At 37.2% G+C, this 17,979-nt stretch overlaps 1 protein-coding gene across 12 annotated transcripts in view; it reads left to right on the forward strand.

Moving 5' to 3' along the window:
* Window positions 1-17,699, forward strand: part of LOC106082744 (serine-rich adhesin for platelets) — a 457,776-nt gene extending 440,077 nt beyond the window's left edge. For 4 of the 12 annotated variants that reach the window (XM_059368535.1, XM_059368534.1, XM_059368539.1 and 1 more), the window contains 5 exons: window positions 3,091-3,271; window positions 8,494-8,571; window positions 10,426-10,509; window positions 10,641-10,792; window positions 16,620-17,699. In XM_059368535.1, the coding sequence (XP_059224518.1) occupies window positions 3,091-3,271; window positions 8,494-8,571; window positions 10,426-10,509; window positions 10,641-10,792; window positions 16,620-16,744 (620 nt within the window). In that variant the 3' untranslated portion in view covers window positions 16,745-17,699. The remainder of the gene's footprint in view (window positions 1-3,090; window positions 3,272-8,493; window positions 8,572-10,425; window positions 10,510-10,640; window positions 10,793-16,619) is intronic. The other 8 variants (XM_059368538.1, XM_059368545.1, XM_059368540.1 and 5 more) reach the window with 5 other exon arrangements.
* Window positions 17,700-17,979: the final 280 nt, after the last annotated feature.

Genomic DNA, 17,979 nt, shown 5'->3' on the forward strand with positions numbered 1-17,979 from the left:
GTCCGTATCGGACCATAACTTGATATAGCTCCAATAGCATAGCAATTCTTTTCCTTTATCCTTTGTTTACCTAAAAAGGGATACCGGAAAAAGAACTCGACAAATGCGATCCATGGTGGAGGGTATAAAAAATTAGTCCGGCCGAATTAAGCACGCTGTTTCTAGTTAAGTTCAAAAATATCTTCTCTTATATAAAAATCAATTTGTGTTTGTTTGTTTGCTTGAACCGATTTGAGCCGACTGAACCAATTTTCTTGAAATTTTCACGGATGGTGCATAATGATCCCGTGATGAAAATAGGGTACTAAATTTTTTGATATCCGAAGGGGGGGCGGACCCTCCCCTTTACCCTTATTTTCAGAAACTCCAGATCTCCGAGATGGGTGGTGCGATTTAAGCAAAGATTTGTGTGCTCTCTTATAGTAACCTAAAAACAAAAATTTGACATCCAAATTTCGGATGGGGTAACTAGAGGGGGCGCCCCACCCCAAAACCTACCAAATATATGTATAGACCAACCACGACAATATGGGACTCAAATGAAAGGTATTTAAGAGTAGAATACGAGTCTGATATCTAAAATTGGGACCAAGTGTTGGGGGGACCACCCCAACCCTCAAAACACCCCTAAATCGGATATATTTACTGACCATGGCAATATGGGATTCAACTAAAAGGTGTTTACGAGTGGAATCCAAATCTGATATCAGAATTTGCGATCAAGTGTTGGGGGCCGCCCCTCTTTAAAAACACCTCCAAACAGGACTTATTTGCTAACCATCGCAATATGGAGCTCAAATAGAAGGTATTTGAGTGTAGAATACGAATAAGATATCCAAATGTGGAACCAAGAGTTTTGAGGGCCGCCCCTCCCTAAAAACACCCTCCAAATGGCACAAATTTACGAGCATAGCAATATGGGGCTCAAATGAAAGCTCTTTGGAAAGAGTTTCTTTAGGGCCAACCCACCCCATAACACCACCCAAATAAGAAGTATTTGCTGACCATTGCAATATTGGGCTCAAATATGAGGTACTTTAGAGTAGAGTACGAAGCTGATATATATTTTCAGAGAAAGTCATTGAATGCCTGCCCCATCCCCGAAAACATCCCCCAAACCGGATCTGTTTGCCGACTATGCAAATATGGGGCGCAAATGAAAGGTATTTTGGAGTAGACCATGAAACTGATATCAATATTTAGGACAAACTGTCTAGGGAACGCCCCACCCTCATAACAACCCCCAAATAGAACGTATTTGCTCACCATGGCAATTTGGGTCTTAAAGAGAGTGAAGCTCTCAAAAAAGGGGATATATTTGCTGATTTTTGCAATAAGGGGTTTAAATGAAAGGTATTTGAGATTAGAAAACGTATTTGATAGCCAACTTTAAGTCCAATGGCAATAGGTTAGGTTAGGTTGAAAAGAGGATGCAGATATTAATCCGCCCCATGCCACTATGGACATACACCTAAGCCAGTAATCGGCTTGTTGTGCGCTCCAACGGCAATATGGGGTTCAAATAATTTATATTTGAGAGTAGAGCCCGATGCTGATTTATTTTCAAGGCTAAGTGTTTGGGGGAAAACCCCACTGCCCAAAACATATCTAAATCGGACATATTTACCGACCAGGTCAATGTGGGACTCAAATGAAAAGTATTGGGGAGTAGAGCACGAAATTGATACCCATTTTGGGGACCATTTTTCTGGGGGTCTAACCCTTCCCAAAAACACCCCACAAACGCAATTATTTATTGACCATCGTAATATGGGGCTCAAGTAAAGGTATTTGGGAGTAGAATACGAATGTAATATCCAAATGTAGGACCATGTATTTGGGGCACCGCCCCTTCCCCAATATTAAAAATTTATCGACCAAATAAAAGGTATTTGAGATTAGAAAATTAATATGATAACCAATTTTGGGGTCATGTGTATGGGGTACGCCTCATTCCATAAACTTCCCTCTAACCAATGACAATATGGGGTTAAAATAAATGGTTTTTGAGACAAGAGCACGATGCGGATATTTTTTTCAGGGTCAAGTGTCTGGGGACCAACTCTCTCCGAAAACACCCATAAATCGGACATACTTATTTACGGTTCAAAGCTATATGGGACTCAAATGAAAGGTATTTGGAAGTAGATCATAAAATTCATACCTACATTCGGGACCACGTTTCTGGGGGTCCACTCTACCCCCTAAAGCCACCAACCGCCACCATGGGAGCCTTCTTACCACCAAAATCCCCATGAGAATATGGGGCTCAACTATAGACTCATAAGAATGGAGTACATCTAACATCCAAACCCAAATGACCCTAAACCCTTTGAGCGAATTCATAAATCAGTAAAGATCATATGGGATTCAGATAAAGGCATTTAAATTGTTTACCTGTTAGCCAAGCGATATACATACAAATACTATTTTCGTAGCATGATATTTCACTAAAAGCTCTTTAATTATCGAAAATAAATATTTAAAGGATAATTTTGTTCCACATAAAATAAAAGAAGAATCAGCGGAGCAGGTCCGGTTCAGCTAGTTTGCCATAAAATGCAATATCATGCGACTGTTACTCTTAATAGACATACCTTCTTGCAGCATCATTGCTTTACATCATCATCATGCCTCTTTGGCGTTGGTGGTAGGATAAAGAACATAGGTAGCTACTAATAGCATTTTGTTAATTACCGCAATTACCTGTGTAATTACATGGCAGCAGTATGCCAAGAAGCAACAGTTAGAATCTTTAACTAATTACTTCACGATGAGTGGTATGCTCAACAAGTAGCTCCGTAGAAAGAAAGTAAAGGGCTAAGAAAACTAAAGCTAAAATATGACCAAGAAACACAATTCTTTTGGTGTGGAGAGGAGAACTAAGAAAATTTCTAATTAATTAACACCTTATGACTTTTCTGCATTTTTTTCAATTATCTGGTTATCTTAAGCTATTTAACTGGTATTTTACTTTTCTCCAGACAAGTTGTAAGTTAATTATTAAGCTTGAAAAAATATCTTTTAAACTACTTTTCTTCTTTATTTGCATACATTTTTACATTGTTCTCTTTCTCTTTTTCTTTTTAGATGAGCCCACCATCAATCAGGCCACCACAAATATGGTTGATGGCATTGATTTAGATGAAATAAAAGAATTTGCCAAAGCATTTAAGTTAAGACGTTTATCATTAGGTTTGACCCAGACCCAAGTGGGCCAGGCCTTATCTGTAACTGAGGGTCCGGCCTATAGTCAAAGTGCCATATGCAGGTGAGTGTAAAGTTTGAATCTTGTTTTTTAATGATTTTTTTTTATTATTTTCTATTTTTAACTGATTTTGTAGAAAATGTCCTATGTAGTGTATTGTTTTAATTTTATTATATTTCAAAACTAATTTTTCTGTATGAGTTTATAATTTTTTATTATTATTATTATTCAACATTAAAGTGAATATTTATTACAATAGGAATTCAACAGTTAAAAGAAAATATATTAGTCCCAGTCGAAAACAAAATTACACAAACAAGCATAGAATGTATGTAAATTATTTTTAATCAGTCAATTTAATACTAAGGGCACAAGATGTTATATAGTGAGTTCATTATATATGGGGTGCCTTCGGGTGTCCGCACCATCCAAAACTTTCCACACACAGTTATATAGACTGATCAGATCAATATGAGACTAATATGAAAGGTATCAACAAATAACAAATGAAACAAATCTGGTATTCATTGTTGGATCTAAGTGTTTGGGGGTCTCCATCCCCAAAACACACCTCAAGCACGATATACATTTTTACCGATCATCGTAAACAGACCTCAAGCGCGATATACATTTTTACCGATCATAGTAATTTGGGTTTAAATTAAGGTTATTTGGATACAGATCACGAATATGATATCCATTTGTACAGCCATTGGGGGTACTGCACTGTCCGCACAACACCCCCAAAAAGGTCATATTTACCAACTATGAAAATATGATTAGGGAAATGTATATCATTAAGGACAAAACGCAAAACAAATAAAAGGCATTTGGGAGAAGAGTACATCTATATTAGTTAAACGGTATTGTATTTCAATACAAGTTTTCAAAAATTAGAATATAAACATTTAAAGTAATATATTATTCTTTATATTATAAAGGAAAACGCAGCGCATCGGACTCGGTTCAGGTAGTAATATACAAAGTTTTCATGAACATTACATTTAGAAACATGGGATATTTCTCTCATATCATTGAGTGCACCCTGATTAATGCAATTCAGCTTAGCGGCACCACTTCGTGAAGTAGTCATAGGCGGACATGCTAACCTCTACTCTCCCATGGCCTCCGGGTCAACTTTATTATCTTCTCGAAATTTCAGCAAAATCAGCTCAAAATTTTCATCTCTAACAAGATATAGATATAATTATAATGAAAAACGATAAGAATATTGATCTACTCAAGCAAAAAAAAAAAAGGATTTGAGTTTTGAGACTTGGAAGGCCAATTTCAGCCCACTGTTCTAAATTTCATTGAAATCTGTTGATGGTTGTATATAGATATCAACTAAATCTGAATGTGATGTGGGCCGTATTTTGCATGGCTGTCAACTGGTGAAATATCATCTGCTTTTGCTAATTTAAGCCACTTCAGTACCTTTTTATGTGTTTAAGAAGTTAAAAAGGGGTTTGTGTCTAATTGGCATCTTTGCCTAAAAATTTTTCGATTCAACTCAATATTTAAATTTTCTAATGCTATATTGGGAATACAATTGGCACACAGTATTGACGGAAACAATTTAAGAACCGAAATATAAATTTTTTTGTCATCAAAAATCGATAAGAATCGAGAATAATATAATGAATATAGCCCCATTTAATGAGGTTATATTCATACCATTTTGTTTACCTCAAATTTTGCTCTAAGATCTTATATTTGAGGTCCGTCCGACTGACGAAAGAATTTCATATCCGAATGAATAAAGCTTTCCACAGCTCATTTTGCAAATTTAGCATGCATTAAGTTAAGGTATGTAAAGTCCGAAAAGGAATAAACTATTTTAACTGCCTTACTAAAGGTGCTATTACATGATATGTATATTGCATTTGTTATCTAATAATCTGCATATATCACTTTTATAACCCAAAGACATTTTGGTCCATCCACAGCAACAGTAGAAATACCTTCTAGTTCTTACCGTTGAACCATCCAGAACGCTTTATAAAGCCTAAGAAATTGTAAATATTCACATCCGCTTAGAATTCTTAGATTAATATTTCGGAATGACTAGATTAGTATACCCCCTACCCTTTGGTGGTGTGTATAAAAGGAAGTACCTTATCATTAGAAAGCGGAAAAATATTAACTCTTTGTTTATGGGCCGATTTGGACCAGAAATTTGTATTTAGGCATGAATTGTCAATATAAATTTCTTCATACACGATCCAGTTTTCCCGTTAGGTTTGATTTAGCATGATTTTAAGATAGCAATTAAGCTAATATCCCATCAATTCAATATAGTATATCTGGTATTAGTGTTTCGCTCTAGTCCTCAAATGTTTTTTTTAGGTATTTGATCACTTTCAGTTCTATTTTCTACTAACGATCTAGTAGGAAATAGAATGAGATCGTTTCGGTAAAAAATGTGGCTCATCGTATAACTTAATCTAAATTTTTCTCAAGGCCACCATGGCGCAGAGGTTAGCATGTTCGCCTATGACGCCATTTGTTTATGACTGACGTTGGTTTTACATTATTGAAAGCACCCTCAATGTCAAGAAATGCTGCCATTGTGTATTCCTTGACAGCGAGAGAGGCTTTGATGTAGTAGCCTAGGTCGTGAAGGGCTTGCCCTTACTATATGCATGATGTTGCCGAGATAGGCGATTTCCTGGGATCTTTGCCCTGAGATATGTTTCTCTCAACTCTCAAGAGTCTTCAGTATAAAGGATGATAGACTACACTGAAAAAATGTTTGTTCTAATTTTAAAGATTCGAGCCGAAGATTTTTTTTCCACTTTCTTAAGGAAACTGACCCATTTATTTTACCTTACTTCGCTTTCATTATTTAGAGTGAGTTGTATTAGGTCCCGCTTCATCCTTGCTCATTATGGTAGAAATCGGACTATACGTGGAAATAGCCGTCATCTAGGCCAATTTCACGATTAAAGATTTTAAGAGCTTATCAGGAGCATTTTTTAACCAATTTCATACGAATATAAAATATTTGGATATATGTGGAGGCTACCGTCATGCAGAGGTTAGAATGTCCGCGTTTGACGCCGAATGCCTGGGTTCAAATACCGGCGTGACCATGAGAAAATTTTTCGGCGGTGTTTATCCCCTTACTAAGGCTGGCGACATTTGTGGGGTACTATGCCATGTTAAAACTCCTTCCCAAAGATGTGTCGCTCTGCGGCACGCCGTTCGGACTCGGCATATAGAAAGGAGGCCCCTTATGTTTTAACTAAAACTTTAATCACACTTCACTCATTGGTATGAGAGAAGTATTCTCTCTTGCTCATGGTAAATTCAGTTGTAATATTAGTATATATGCCAAATAGATACCTTACTTGGCCATTACAGAACATTTGTTCTTCTAGCCGAAAGTAGTATAGATTTCCAAGCGCCTCGCTCTTCTGTCTTTATCCACTCCGTCACTCTATATTGTGCCAAACAGATCGGTATCCCGAATTCAGTTTTTGAGCTCAAAGAGGTACATTAATAAACCGATTTTTGCGGAGATGTAAAACAATGGATTATTTAATAGCCCTCAAAATCCGGCCCAAATATAGTCCGTATCAGGTCATATGTAGATATAGCTTACGAAACTCCGAGTTAGAGTCTTTTGCCCATAAAGAGCACATTCATTGTCCGATTTCGATTAAATCAGCACCTATAAGTTGTATTTGACACCCCAACATTCTTCCCAACAGTTATGAGCATATTTTCATATAGTTGCCATGTAGGCCAGTATCGTCTTTTATGTTGGGGTTACATTGATTTATTTAATTTAAGTTGTATATATTGTAGAAGGTATTACGTGTGTTTGTTAGAGTGTATACTCGTGCCATACCTACGGCAATTTGGGCTCGTTTGAATTAAAGTCAGCTGACCTTTTGATACCTTACATCACATTGCATATGTAGTTTAAGCCATCGAAACCAAAATTTGGTTAAATTTTAAATGCAGAATTTCCACCAAAATCCCGACATATTGTGGGAGTTATAGAAAAACTCATATTGCAAAATATGGATAAGATCGGTTGATAAATGCGTTAGCAAAGGCCTTAAAAGTAAAAATCGCGAAATACATATATAAGGGAGCTATATGTATATTTGTCATAAGTCACAAGAGAAACCTTAGTGACAAATTTTGTTAGGGTTGGTTAATGACCAAATTATTGCAATATTAGTCCAAATGGGAAGAAAATATACATGAGAATTATATCTAAATCTTAACAGATTTTAACCAAGAAACCAAGAACAGCATACATAGTTAAAATCATATAAAAATACATTGTGGAAAATTTGGAGATAATCTATTAAGAAATACGTCGACAACGGCTCTTAAAGTGATAATCGGTTGATACATATGTATATATGGGGCTATTTCTCAATATGAACCGATTTCTATGAAATCGGGAGTCATAAGAGAATCCTTTGTGCCAAGTTACACGTGAATCGGATAACAAATGACCATGTTGTTGCACTATTAGTCCAAATCGGACGAAACTATATGAACGAGAGTTATGTCCAATTTTGAACAGATTTCGACCAAAATCCGCACATTTTGTGGTAATTGTGGAATAAAGCAAAGTTTTGAGAAGGTCGGTTGATACATAAAGCCTTTAAATGAGTGTAACTATTGGATGGACGGCAAAAGTTCAAAAGCGATGACGGGACTCTAATGGAACACAGCAATTAAAGAGATAACTCAATAGGATGGAATATGCAAATCCTTAAGAATACAGAACAGGGTTCTGCGATACAAATTTTGTGTACAAAATGTTTAATACATTAACAACCATTGAAATACCCACATAGAGGTAAAAAGAAACTTGTGCCCAATAACTGTAGGATCGAAGAAATCGGTAAAATTTACAGTTATATATAGAAACAGAATATATTTTTACCAAAATATGATTTTTAAATAAGACATCAAATATCAGTTCGTAGAATTTTTTTTTATTTTTCTTAGAGTTTATACCAATTTTTATTTTATTTACTACTACCCACTTTCCATCGAAATAGCAAAAAAAAAAAAAACTAACCAAAATTTTTGTTTATTTATTGTGCCAGGACATTTGTTTCTTAAACTAACCAACAATTGCTAATTGCTTTTTCTTATGAATAAAATAATAATTAAAATAAATTTCTTGTTTTTCATTCTTTTTTTTCGGCTTTTTCGAAAATTTTAAACAAAACAAAAAAACCAAAAAACACATCACAAAAATTGATGTGCATGTTGTTAACTGTATCCATTTGAAATGAAATGTAAAACAGTGCTTTAGCCGCACAAATGTATGCTGCTCAACTCTCGTCTCAACAACAAAACATGTATGTTGAAAACGGAACAAATAAGTATGAACAATCATTTTTCTTTAAATAATAAAAATAATTGTTTGCCTTAAGAAAACTTAAAAAAACCAAAATTTTTTTTATAGTTTTACAAAAACAAAAGAAAAACTATACAAATGTTAAAAAAATTTAACGCATTTAAATATTTATTGAAAAAAACTGTTGAAGCTTTTTAGTTTATATGACAATAAAATAGCTTAAATACATTTGTTTAATTAAATAAACTGCTATATAAAGTGGTCACAGTTAAAAAAATCATTTAAGAAATAATTATTTAATACTTTGTCATTAAATAAATCGATAAATAAAACGAAAGCACTTAAAAGAAGAAAATAAGTGGCCTTAAAAGCTCCTAAAAGCTTAAATCTTAAATATCAAGATTTATTAGACTCTTAGTTCGATTCTACGAAACATTAGTCCGCTCATTACTGCATATAATTTAGTGCAACAAACATTTACAGAAAAGCTTTCGTCACGAAGATCAGTTTGTACTTTGTGCATAAATCTAAAAGCTTTATTGTTCTAATTCATCCAAATCAGCTGTTTTCATTATTTGAAGTCAGCTGATTACTTTGAGAGTAACCAAATTCCGTTTCTTGAATATGCACAATTCTTGTAAGTCAGTCTGGAAAACGTACTGATGTTGTATTTCAATCGATCGTTGCACTATGGCTTGATATATCAAAATCAGCTGATTATCGTGAAAGAAATCAGCTGTTTATGTATGCATAAAATCAGCTGACGTGGATGAGTCAGATCAGCTGATTTCCCCGTGACACAAATTAGCCAAACATTTCCAGTGTTTGCCATGAGCTAGAAAGCTTTTCGCAAGAAACCCAATTTTAAATAAATTTAATAGGGAAAAAAGCTCTACTTCCTGAGCTTTTGATGACCTTTTTGAACAGTTACTCGAACTTTGGATCAATAAAATCATTTTAAAAACTAAAATAGTTTTACATCAAGGAAAACCCTTAAATCCAAAGCTTTTAAGCTAAATAGCCTTAAGCTAAAAAAAGCTCCACTTCCTGAGCTTTTGATGACCTTTTTGAACAGTTACTGAAACTTTTGATCAATAAAATCATTTTAAAAACTAAAATATTTTTGCATCAAGGAAAACCCTAAAACCCAAAGCTTTTAAGCTAAATAGCTTTAAGCTAAAAAAAGCTCCACTTCCTGAGCTTTTGATGACCTTTTTGAACAGTTACTGAAACTTTTGATCAATAAAATCATTTTAAAAACTAAAATATTTTTTCTTTAAGGAATACTCTGAAACCCAAAGCTTTAAGCTAAAAAGCTTTATTTTTAACTTAACATTAACCGAATAAATCTTTAATACATCAAATGCCACTTTGAATTATCACAAGAATGCGTTAAATTTTGTAAAACAAACTTTTAATTTTTTTTATTTTATTACTTATTTTGTTTACTTTTAGTATGCGCTAAACTTAAAAGCTGTGTTGTTTTTGTATTGGCCAGGGCATTGCCTATCCATATATACATATATATATATAAAAAATATATACAATAACTCACTTTTAACCATAATATTTTGTGGCTTATCAATTGAAATGTATATCCCTCAAGAAAAAAAAATAAACAAAACAATAATTTCCTTTGAAATTTAGAAAAAAAAAACACATCCCCCAATTTCTCTTAATTTTGGCTTTTTATCACTACAAAAACCACTAGAGAAACGAAAATGTGAAGAACAGACAATGTCCTGGCACTTTTTTGTAAACAAAAACCAAGCGCATACTAAAAATAGACATCCTCAAAGAAAAAAAAACAAAATAAAATCACTCATTTTCTCCAACTAATTGTGTGTTTTTGTATATTTTTTCGCATATTTTTATGTAGGTTCGAAAAGCTGGATATAACACCAAAGAGCGCTCAAAAAATTAAACCTGTTTTAGAGCGTTGGATGAAAGAGGCCGAAGAGAGGTGAGAGTATGGATTAAGTTCCTACAGCGTTTGCTATTAGTGGCGCTTCTAAGGATTTACTAACTTTTGTTTTCTATGTTCTTGCTTTCTGGATTGTTTTTTTTTTTTTTGTTTGTCTTTTCCTCTATCAGCAGTCACTGGAACCGCTTTAAGTCTGGACAAAATCATTTAACCGATTATATAGGAGTGGAGCCATCGAAGAAACGCAAGAGACGTACCTCGTTTACACCGCAAGCTTTAGAGCTTTTAAATGCTCATTTTGAGCGTAATACCCATCCATCGGGTGAGTGGTAATTTCAAATTTTCCATAATAAATTATTCATTTAAGTTATAAATATATAAGTTATTTTATAATTATTTTCCTACTGTTATCAGTGTCAAATTCTATAATATTCCTACCCGGATAAGAGTAGTTTAAATATTTTTATGCCTCGGACCCACAAAGGAGTGATTCTTGACAAATCGGTTTTCTATTGTTTGGTAAACACAAGTCAGCTGATTCCCCCCATACTATCAGCTGATAGCAAGTGAACGAAAGCCGTCCGTTATGTACTAAAGGGTGATTTTTTTGAGGTTAGGATTTTCATGCATTAGTATTTGACAGATCACGTGGGATTTCAGACATGGTGTCAAAGAGTAAGATGCTCAGTATGCTTTGACATTTCATCATGAATAGACTTACTAACGAGCAACGCTTGCAAATCATTTTCAGTGAATCATTTTCAGTGAAATCATTTTCAGTGAATCGACAAATTTTGTTCAGCGATGAGGCTCATTTCTGGTTGAATGGCTACGTAAATAAGCAAAATTGCCGCATTTGGAGTGAAGAGCAACCAGAAGCCGTTCAAGAACTGCCCATTCATCCCGAAAAATGCACTGTTTGGTGTGGTTTGTACGCTGGTGGAATCATTGGACCGTATTTTTTCAAAGATGCTGTTGGACGCAACGTTACGGTGAATGAACACATTTCGAACCGAACACTGATTTTGGTAATAAAATTCAATGATTTGCAAGCGTTGCTCGTTAGTAAGTCTATTTATGATGAAATGTCAAAGCATACTGAGCATCTTTCTCTTTGACACCATGTCTGAAATCTTACGTGATCTGTCAAATACTAATGCATGAAAATCCTAACCTCAAAAAAATCACCCTTTATTACTAAATTTCCCATGAACATCCCATTAAGGAACAGGGGACACTTCTCTCATATAAATGAGTGCACTTCGATTAAAGTTTTGTACTCAATGATAAGGTATCTCCTTTTTTATTTCGAGTCTGAACTGCATGCCGCATAGCAACACCACTTGGTAGAGCAGTTTTATCATGGCAGGATACCTTGCCTGCCAGTAGCCAGTATTAGTAAGGCAATGGCCACCGCTGAACATTTTTCTGATGTTCACGGCTAGGTTTGAACCCATAGGCGGACATGCTAACCTCTGTGCCATGATGTCGCAGATAATATACAGATTTTGCCTTGAGATGTTTGTACTTTTTGTTGGACGCATCCTTGTTTGGGATAATTTCTCTTTATATATATATTTATATACCTGCTCTAGTCAATATTTTCACAGAGTGTATAGGACTTGCATATACTCCGAAAGCCTGGCAGGAGGCAAGGGTGCTGTTTATACCCAAGCCCGGCAAGGCAAGTTAAGCAACACCAAAGGCCTACAGACCCATAAGCCTTACGTCCTTTCTACTCGAAACCATGGAACGTATTGTGAACACCATGATAAAGAGTAGGAAGAGTAGGAAACAGCATGTCTATGTCAAGGGAAGGTCAGTTGAAACTGTCCTGCACGAGGTTGTGCATAAAATTGAAAACTATTCCGATGCCAAAACGTACAGCCTGGCGGTATGCATTGACATCGAGGGGGCTTTTAACAATGTGCAGACCGACACACTGATCCAATCCTTAGACCAGTACCAGGTGAACCTGGTCCTTAGAGACTGGATAACCCATATGGTAAAGGACAGGTGGATGAATTGTCTGCCCATGGCATAAAAATAAGGGAGAAAGTGGCACAATGCACGTCACAGGGGGGCATTTTATCGACACTCCTTTGGGTGACCACCATATACCTATTACGGATGACCTATTACGAATGCTGACTGAGGAGGGTCTCCAACCCGTCTGCTACGCAGACGATGTCCGCTGTTAAGGTAAGGGTCCGAACGAACTACGCAGAAGGGCCGAAAAGGTCTTGCATATGGCATATGACTAGGCTAGACCCAGAGGTCTCAATGTTAACACAGAGAAGACTGAAATATGCCTGTTCACGAGGAAGACGAAGGTGGGCCAATTTAACGCACCACGTTTCCTCAATATCTGACAAGGTCAGATACTTAGGTGTGATCTTGGACAGGAAACTGAATTGGAAGTGTCACATTCAGGAGCGTACTGAGCAGGCTCACAGATGTTGGGCACTATGTAGACGGGCCGTAGACTCGAAATGAGGCCTGAATCCTAGGATGGTCCACCGGCTCTACAGGAGGGTGATTAGACTAATACTTACTTACGCCTCAGTAGTTTGGAGGACTGCTATGGCGAAAAAGTGCAACATAAGAACCAAACAACGGCTTCAGAGAAAATGTTGTCTTGTCATAGGCGGAGCGCTGAGGACCACGCCCACTAGGGCACTGGAGACTATTCTAGATATCCGACCCATTGACATACAGATTAAGTGTGAGGCAGCCACTGCGACTATGAGACTTAAGGCGATGGGAGAATGGATTGAGGATGGGAGCAGCTCATACCATCGCGGTATAATCGAGACGACAATAGGAAACCTGGATGGAAGGGAAGAGGTTTCCGATGGGATACCTGAGATGAATCTTGAAGTAAAGTGCGAAGCACTGCTACCATCGGCACAGTCTTGGATTGACGGTACCCTAGTAATGCCATCTGGAGGATCATGTTACACGGATGGATCAAAGCTAGACGACAAAGGGGGGCTGGGGTTCTACATTCAGAACCCAGGGACAGTGATCTGTTTTAGACTGTCTGACCATAATACGGTTCTGCAGGTGGAGATTCGGGCGATCACGGAATGCATGAGGTGGTGTGGTACTAACGCGAGGACGTCGAGTGTAAACATCTTTACTGACTGTAAAAATGCCACAAGTGCAATTATTACAACCAGGACGGTAAGGTCACAGTGTAAGAAGGAGATTAACGCCTTCTCTGAGGATGGCAAAATCCGCATCGTTTGGGTGCCGGGCCATAACGGAATAAGGGGAAATGAAAGGGCAGACGATTTGGCGGTGTAGGCCAGAGGACTGCCGTCAATAAACTTGGTTAACCCGAAGCCTTTCGGGTCGACGAAGTCCATGTTAAGGGAGTGGGCGACGAATGCGCATGCAATATTGTGGAACAGCGAAAAGGTCGGTAGGACTGCGAAAATCCTATGGGGGGATCCAGATCGTAAAAAGTAGAGGCTATTACTGAAAGGAAGTAAGAAGGATGTCAGTATAGCTATTGATATTATAACCGTACACATCGGACTACGAGCTCACCTATGTAAAATCGGTGCTGCAAGCGATAACATGTGTATGGCATGTGGGGAAGATGATAACACGTTGGACCATTTGCTTTGTCATTGCCCAGCTTTCGCGTCAACAGATACCGGCACTTAGGTGGAGACACAATACCAGGCATGAACCAACTTAGGGGAGTGGTATTGAAAACAATTAAGAATTTTGTAAGTAGCACGGAATTTCTGACATAAAATTTTCTTTTTAGAGGTAACTTTATTGTTTTTGGAGCACACAACAAGCCGATTACTGGCTTAGGTGTATGTCCATAGTGGCATGAGGCGGATTAATATCTGCACTCTCTTTTCAACTTAACCTAACCTGCATACCTGCTCCTAGATGAGATGATAAAATACATGGGCGAGCTAAAAAAGGATGAGAACAAATATTGCGTGGAATTCTGCCGCTCCGTGGAGATACATCTTAGGCCTCTAGCCTCAGGAAGATTCTATACTTAAAAACTTCACATTGAGATACATTCAGAAGTCAGAGATTGTATGGACAATGTGTGGTGAAGAAGCACTAAAACTACTCGTTGATACACATTTTGCGAGAAACTTTCCAACGGACATCGTGACACCAGAAGAAATTTTCACTGATATGCATTCGTTGGAGGTTGTTGGGGTAATTGTGTCTGTGTCTAAAATCCTTTTGGTCCTTAAAAAGTTTCGACTCCTATAAGTCTCCAGGCCTTGACGACCGGTTAAATTTCAAGCTGTATCCAACTGGCTTCTGGATACGTACTTTGTTTGTATCAGCGTATCGTATATAACGGAGGGAGAGAGGGACACAAACGTCATTTTCATTCTAGACGCTGGGATGTCTAACCACACGAAGGCAAAAGCTTTTCGTCTTAATTATGCAGAGGACTTTAGAGAGGTTGATAGAAACATATCAGATATCCCTAGATATCCCTAGATATTGCCTTCCTCGGCAAAAGCATGCATATAGTAAGCGCAAGTCATCTAAAACAGCCCGTCACAACCTAGTCGGCTACATTGAAGGCTCTCTCGCTGCCAGGGAATACACAATGATAGCATTTCTTGATATAGAGGGTGCTCCTCCATCATCGAGGAGCTAGAGTTTCTAAGCATCAGCACTACCGTAGGAAAATTTATTGATTACTTACTAACTTAAATATGCATAACGGCAGACTAGGGATGTCTAGATCTACAAAGGTTAGCAGAGGGACAACTCAACGAGGTGTACTGTCTCCTTATTTTGAAATATGGCTATTAACAATATATAGGTGAGCAATCAGGTTCCCGTCCAAAGGACCGATCGCCGCGGGAACAAGTTGGCTATTGGTTATTTGAAGGCACCAGTTATTCGCCTTGTCACATCGAGCATCATAGGCACTCAGTATTTGTGAAAGATTTAAGTGCAACATGATCGTCACAGTTCCGAATATATAGGTCGGAACTTAACTTAGCTTCCGTAAATTCGTTGCAATACAGTCTCTGCACTTTCTGAACTCCCCACAGCTTTCCACGATACCAGTGACCCATATGTCAACACTGGTCTCACAATGGCCTTGAACATTTAGTAAATCATCTTTGGTCTAATCCCCTACTATCTACCTCGCAGCACTCGGTTTCTTTCAAATGGAGAACAAGGCCCAGATATTTTGCCTCCTTACACTACTGCAGGATGATCGCATCCAAAGACAGCTTCATCTTCATTGGGTTCGCCCTCAACAAATTTCTCGTAGCCCTTCTCGATAGCCTCCCCAGTGACCTTTCCATGATGTTGCAGTAGTACGACGTCATATGCATATGCGGTCAATCTCACGCCATATCTGTGGGGTTCCAACAAGATTTCGTTTATCACAAGGTTTTACAAAATCCCTCTCTCACCTTTAGGTCTATCAGTCTTTTCAGCGTTTTGAGAAAAGCCGTTACTTCCTCCAAGCCTCAGTATATGTTCCCTGAACTTATTCCAGTCAGTCGACCTCTTCCCTATCTTGTGATCAACCTGAAAACCTTTCGTAGTAGTGGTCCGAAAAGGAGCACTAGGTGGAGACGTTCCTATTTAAAACTTTGACCGAGTCACTGATTGTCACAAGCGTGACATCAATATATAACGTGCTCCTTGATCCGTTTGTAGAACGTTGGGTATTGCTTTAGTGGCAGATAATCAAGTTCGTGAACAAAATGTAACCAAAAATTTACTTATCGGACCAAAATCCAGACCTTGTCTGGCGGGAGGTTGTTTTCATCATATGGTACATGGTTGCCAATACTGGCTTGCTTGTCCTCTTCAGGATCACTGTCGTTAAGTCCTTATTGCTCTAAAACTACGGTACAACTTCTAATTTAATCTTCTGTGGGGTAGAGATGGCTTTAAGATTCCTTGATCTGAAACCACGAATTGTTTACTTCATATACACAATTTGAGGGCCAGGGCAATACCAAGTCTTCCCATAATTCTGAGCAACTCATCTGTCAAACTTGACCAAACTAAAGATCTATGGTTTTTCTTAAGTTTTTTTTTTATTTATTATACATATTTTTATTTATATCATTTAACCCCTTCAACTTCTTATTAAGTGATTATTTCTCTCTTCTGCATTTCAGGCACAGAAATTACTGGTCTTGCCCATCAGCTTGGTTACGAGCGTGAAGTCATACGTATTTGGTTCTGCAATAAGCGACAGGCCCTTAAAAACACCGTTCGCATGATGTCCAAAGGCATAGTCTAAATTGCTGGGTCAAAAGTTTTTAAGCCATTATCATCACATATAACAAGGAAAAAATTTATGTTTCATCAAAAGCCATTGCCATCATTAACATCATTATTACAAGGGAGTTGAGATTTCCATACAACATTTAATATGTATAGAAAAAGTTTATATATAAAAAAACTAAGTATTTTGTGAAAAAAGCTTTAGGTTTTCAAGAAAACTGTCAATGTGGAAATTGTATGATGAATATTACAAGTTACAATTATGAAGTCAGAAAATTGTCGTCTGTAAATGGCAAGGAGAATAATTATAACCCTGTTCTCTTTCCCCATTTGTTTCGATGAAAAAAATGGTAGAACATCTAAGCAGGTCTAAAAATTGTTATAGCAGAAGCAATGTTAACTCGGTAGCTATTTCACCAACATACCCTTTGCCTGCCTGGTATACTGCTAGATCTAGACGCTTTCTATTGTAGCACTGAACTTTTTGCTCAAGATCCTGAATCGAAATCGTCTCCACTTTAGCTCTCTTGATAATCAATAAAATTAAGGGTATATCTCTTCGGAACAGTCACTTATACGAAGCCAAAAACGACTGAGGTCCTATTATCCCTTCTACCGGGGTTACCAATACTGACCCTTAATTTACAACGCTATAAGTTTATGAATTTTTCTACGATTTTTTCTTAAGGATCATCGGAAAAACTTCTCACTCAACTCTATAAGTGCTCTAGCAAAATAATATAACAAAATAACAGATCTCTATCTGTACCATTGTACGGCTAAAGGCAGTATAGCGAAAAAATTAAGGAGGGGGAAACCTATTCACGATAAAGGCGCAAGGGGCCAGCAAACGAAGAAAAGTTCTTTTTGTCGAAGATTTCCTCCAGTTAACCGCTTCATAAAATGGCTTTTTGCCTGAAGTGGATTCTGGAACTGAAAGAAGTGTTCAGCAGTTCTCTCCGCAATCACCGATAAGTGGTATAAAAAGTGATCGCAATTGCTGGAAAAGTTTGCTCGAAATCGGTTCAGATTTAGATATAGCTCCCATATATATATGTTCGTTCGATTTGCAATAATATTGCAATAAAATGATCTTTTGTTAACCGATTCTCTCGAAATATGGCATGAAGGATTTTCTTTTGACTCTCGTCATTATCGATGGATTTAATAGAAATCGGCTCAGATTTAGATATAGCCCCCATATATATATATATATCGCCCGATTTTAACTTATAGAGTCACAGCAAGCGC

The sequence above is a fragment of the Stomoxys calcitrans genome, chromosome 5 (genome assembly GCF_963082655.1).
Source record: "Stomoxys calcitrans chromosome 5, idStoCalc2.1, whole genome shotgun sequence".
NCBI lineage: Eukaryota > Metazoa > Arthropoda > Insecta > Diptera > Muscidae > Stomoxys > Stomoxys calcitrans.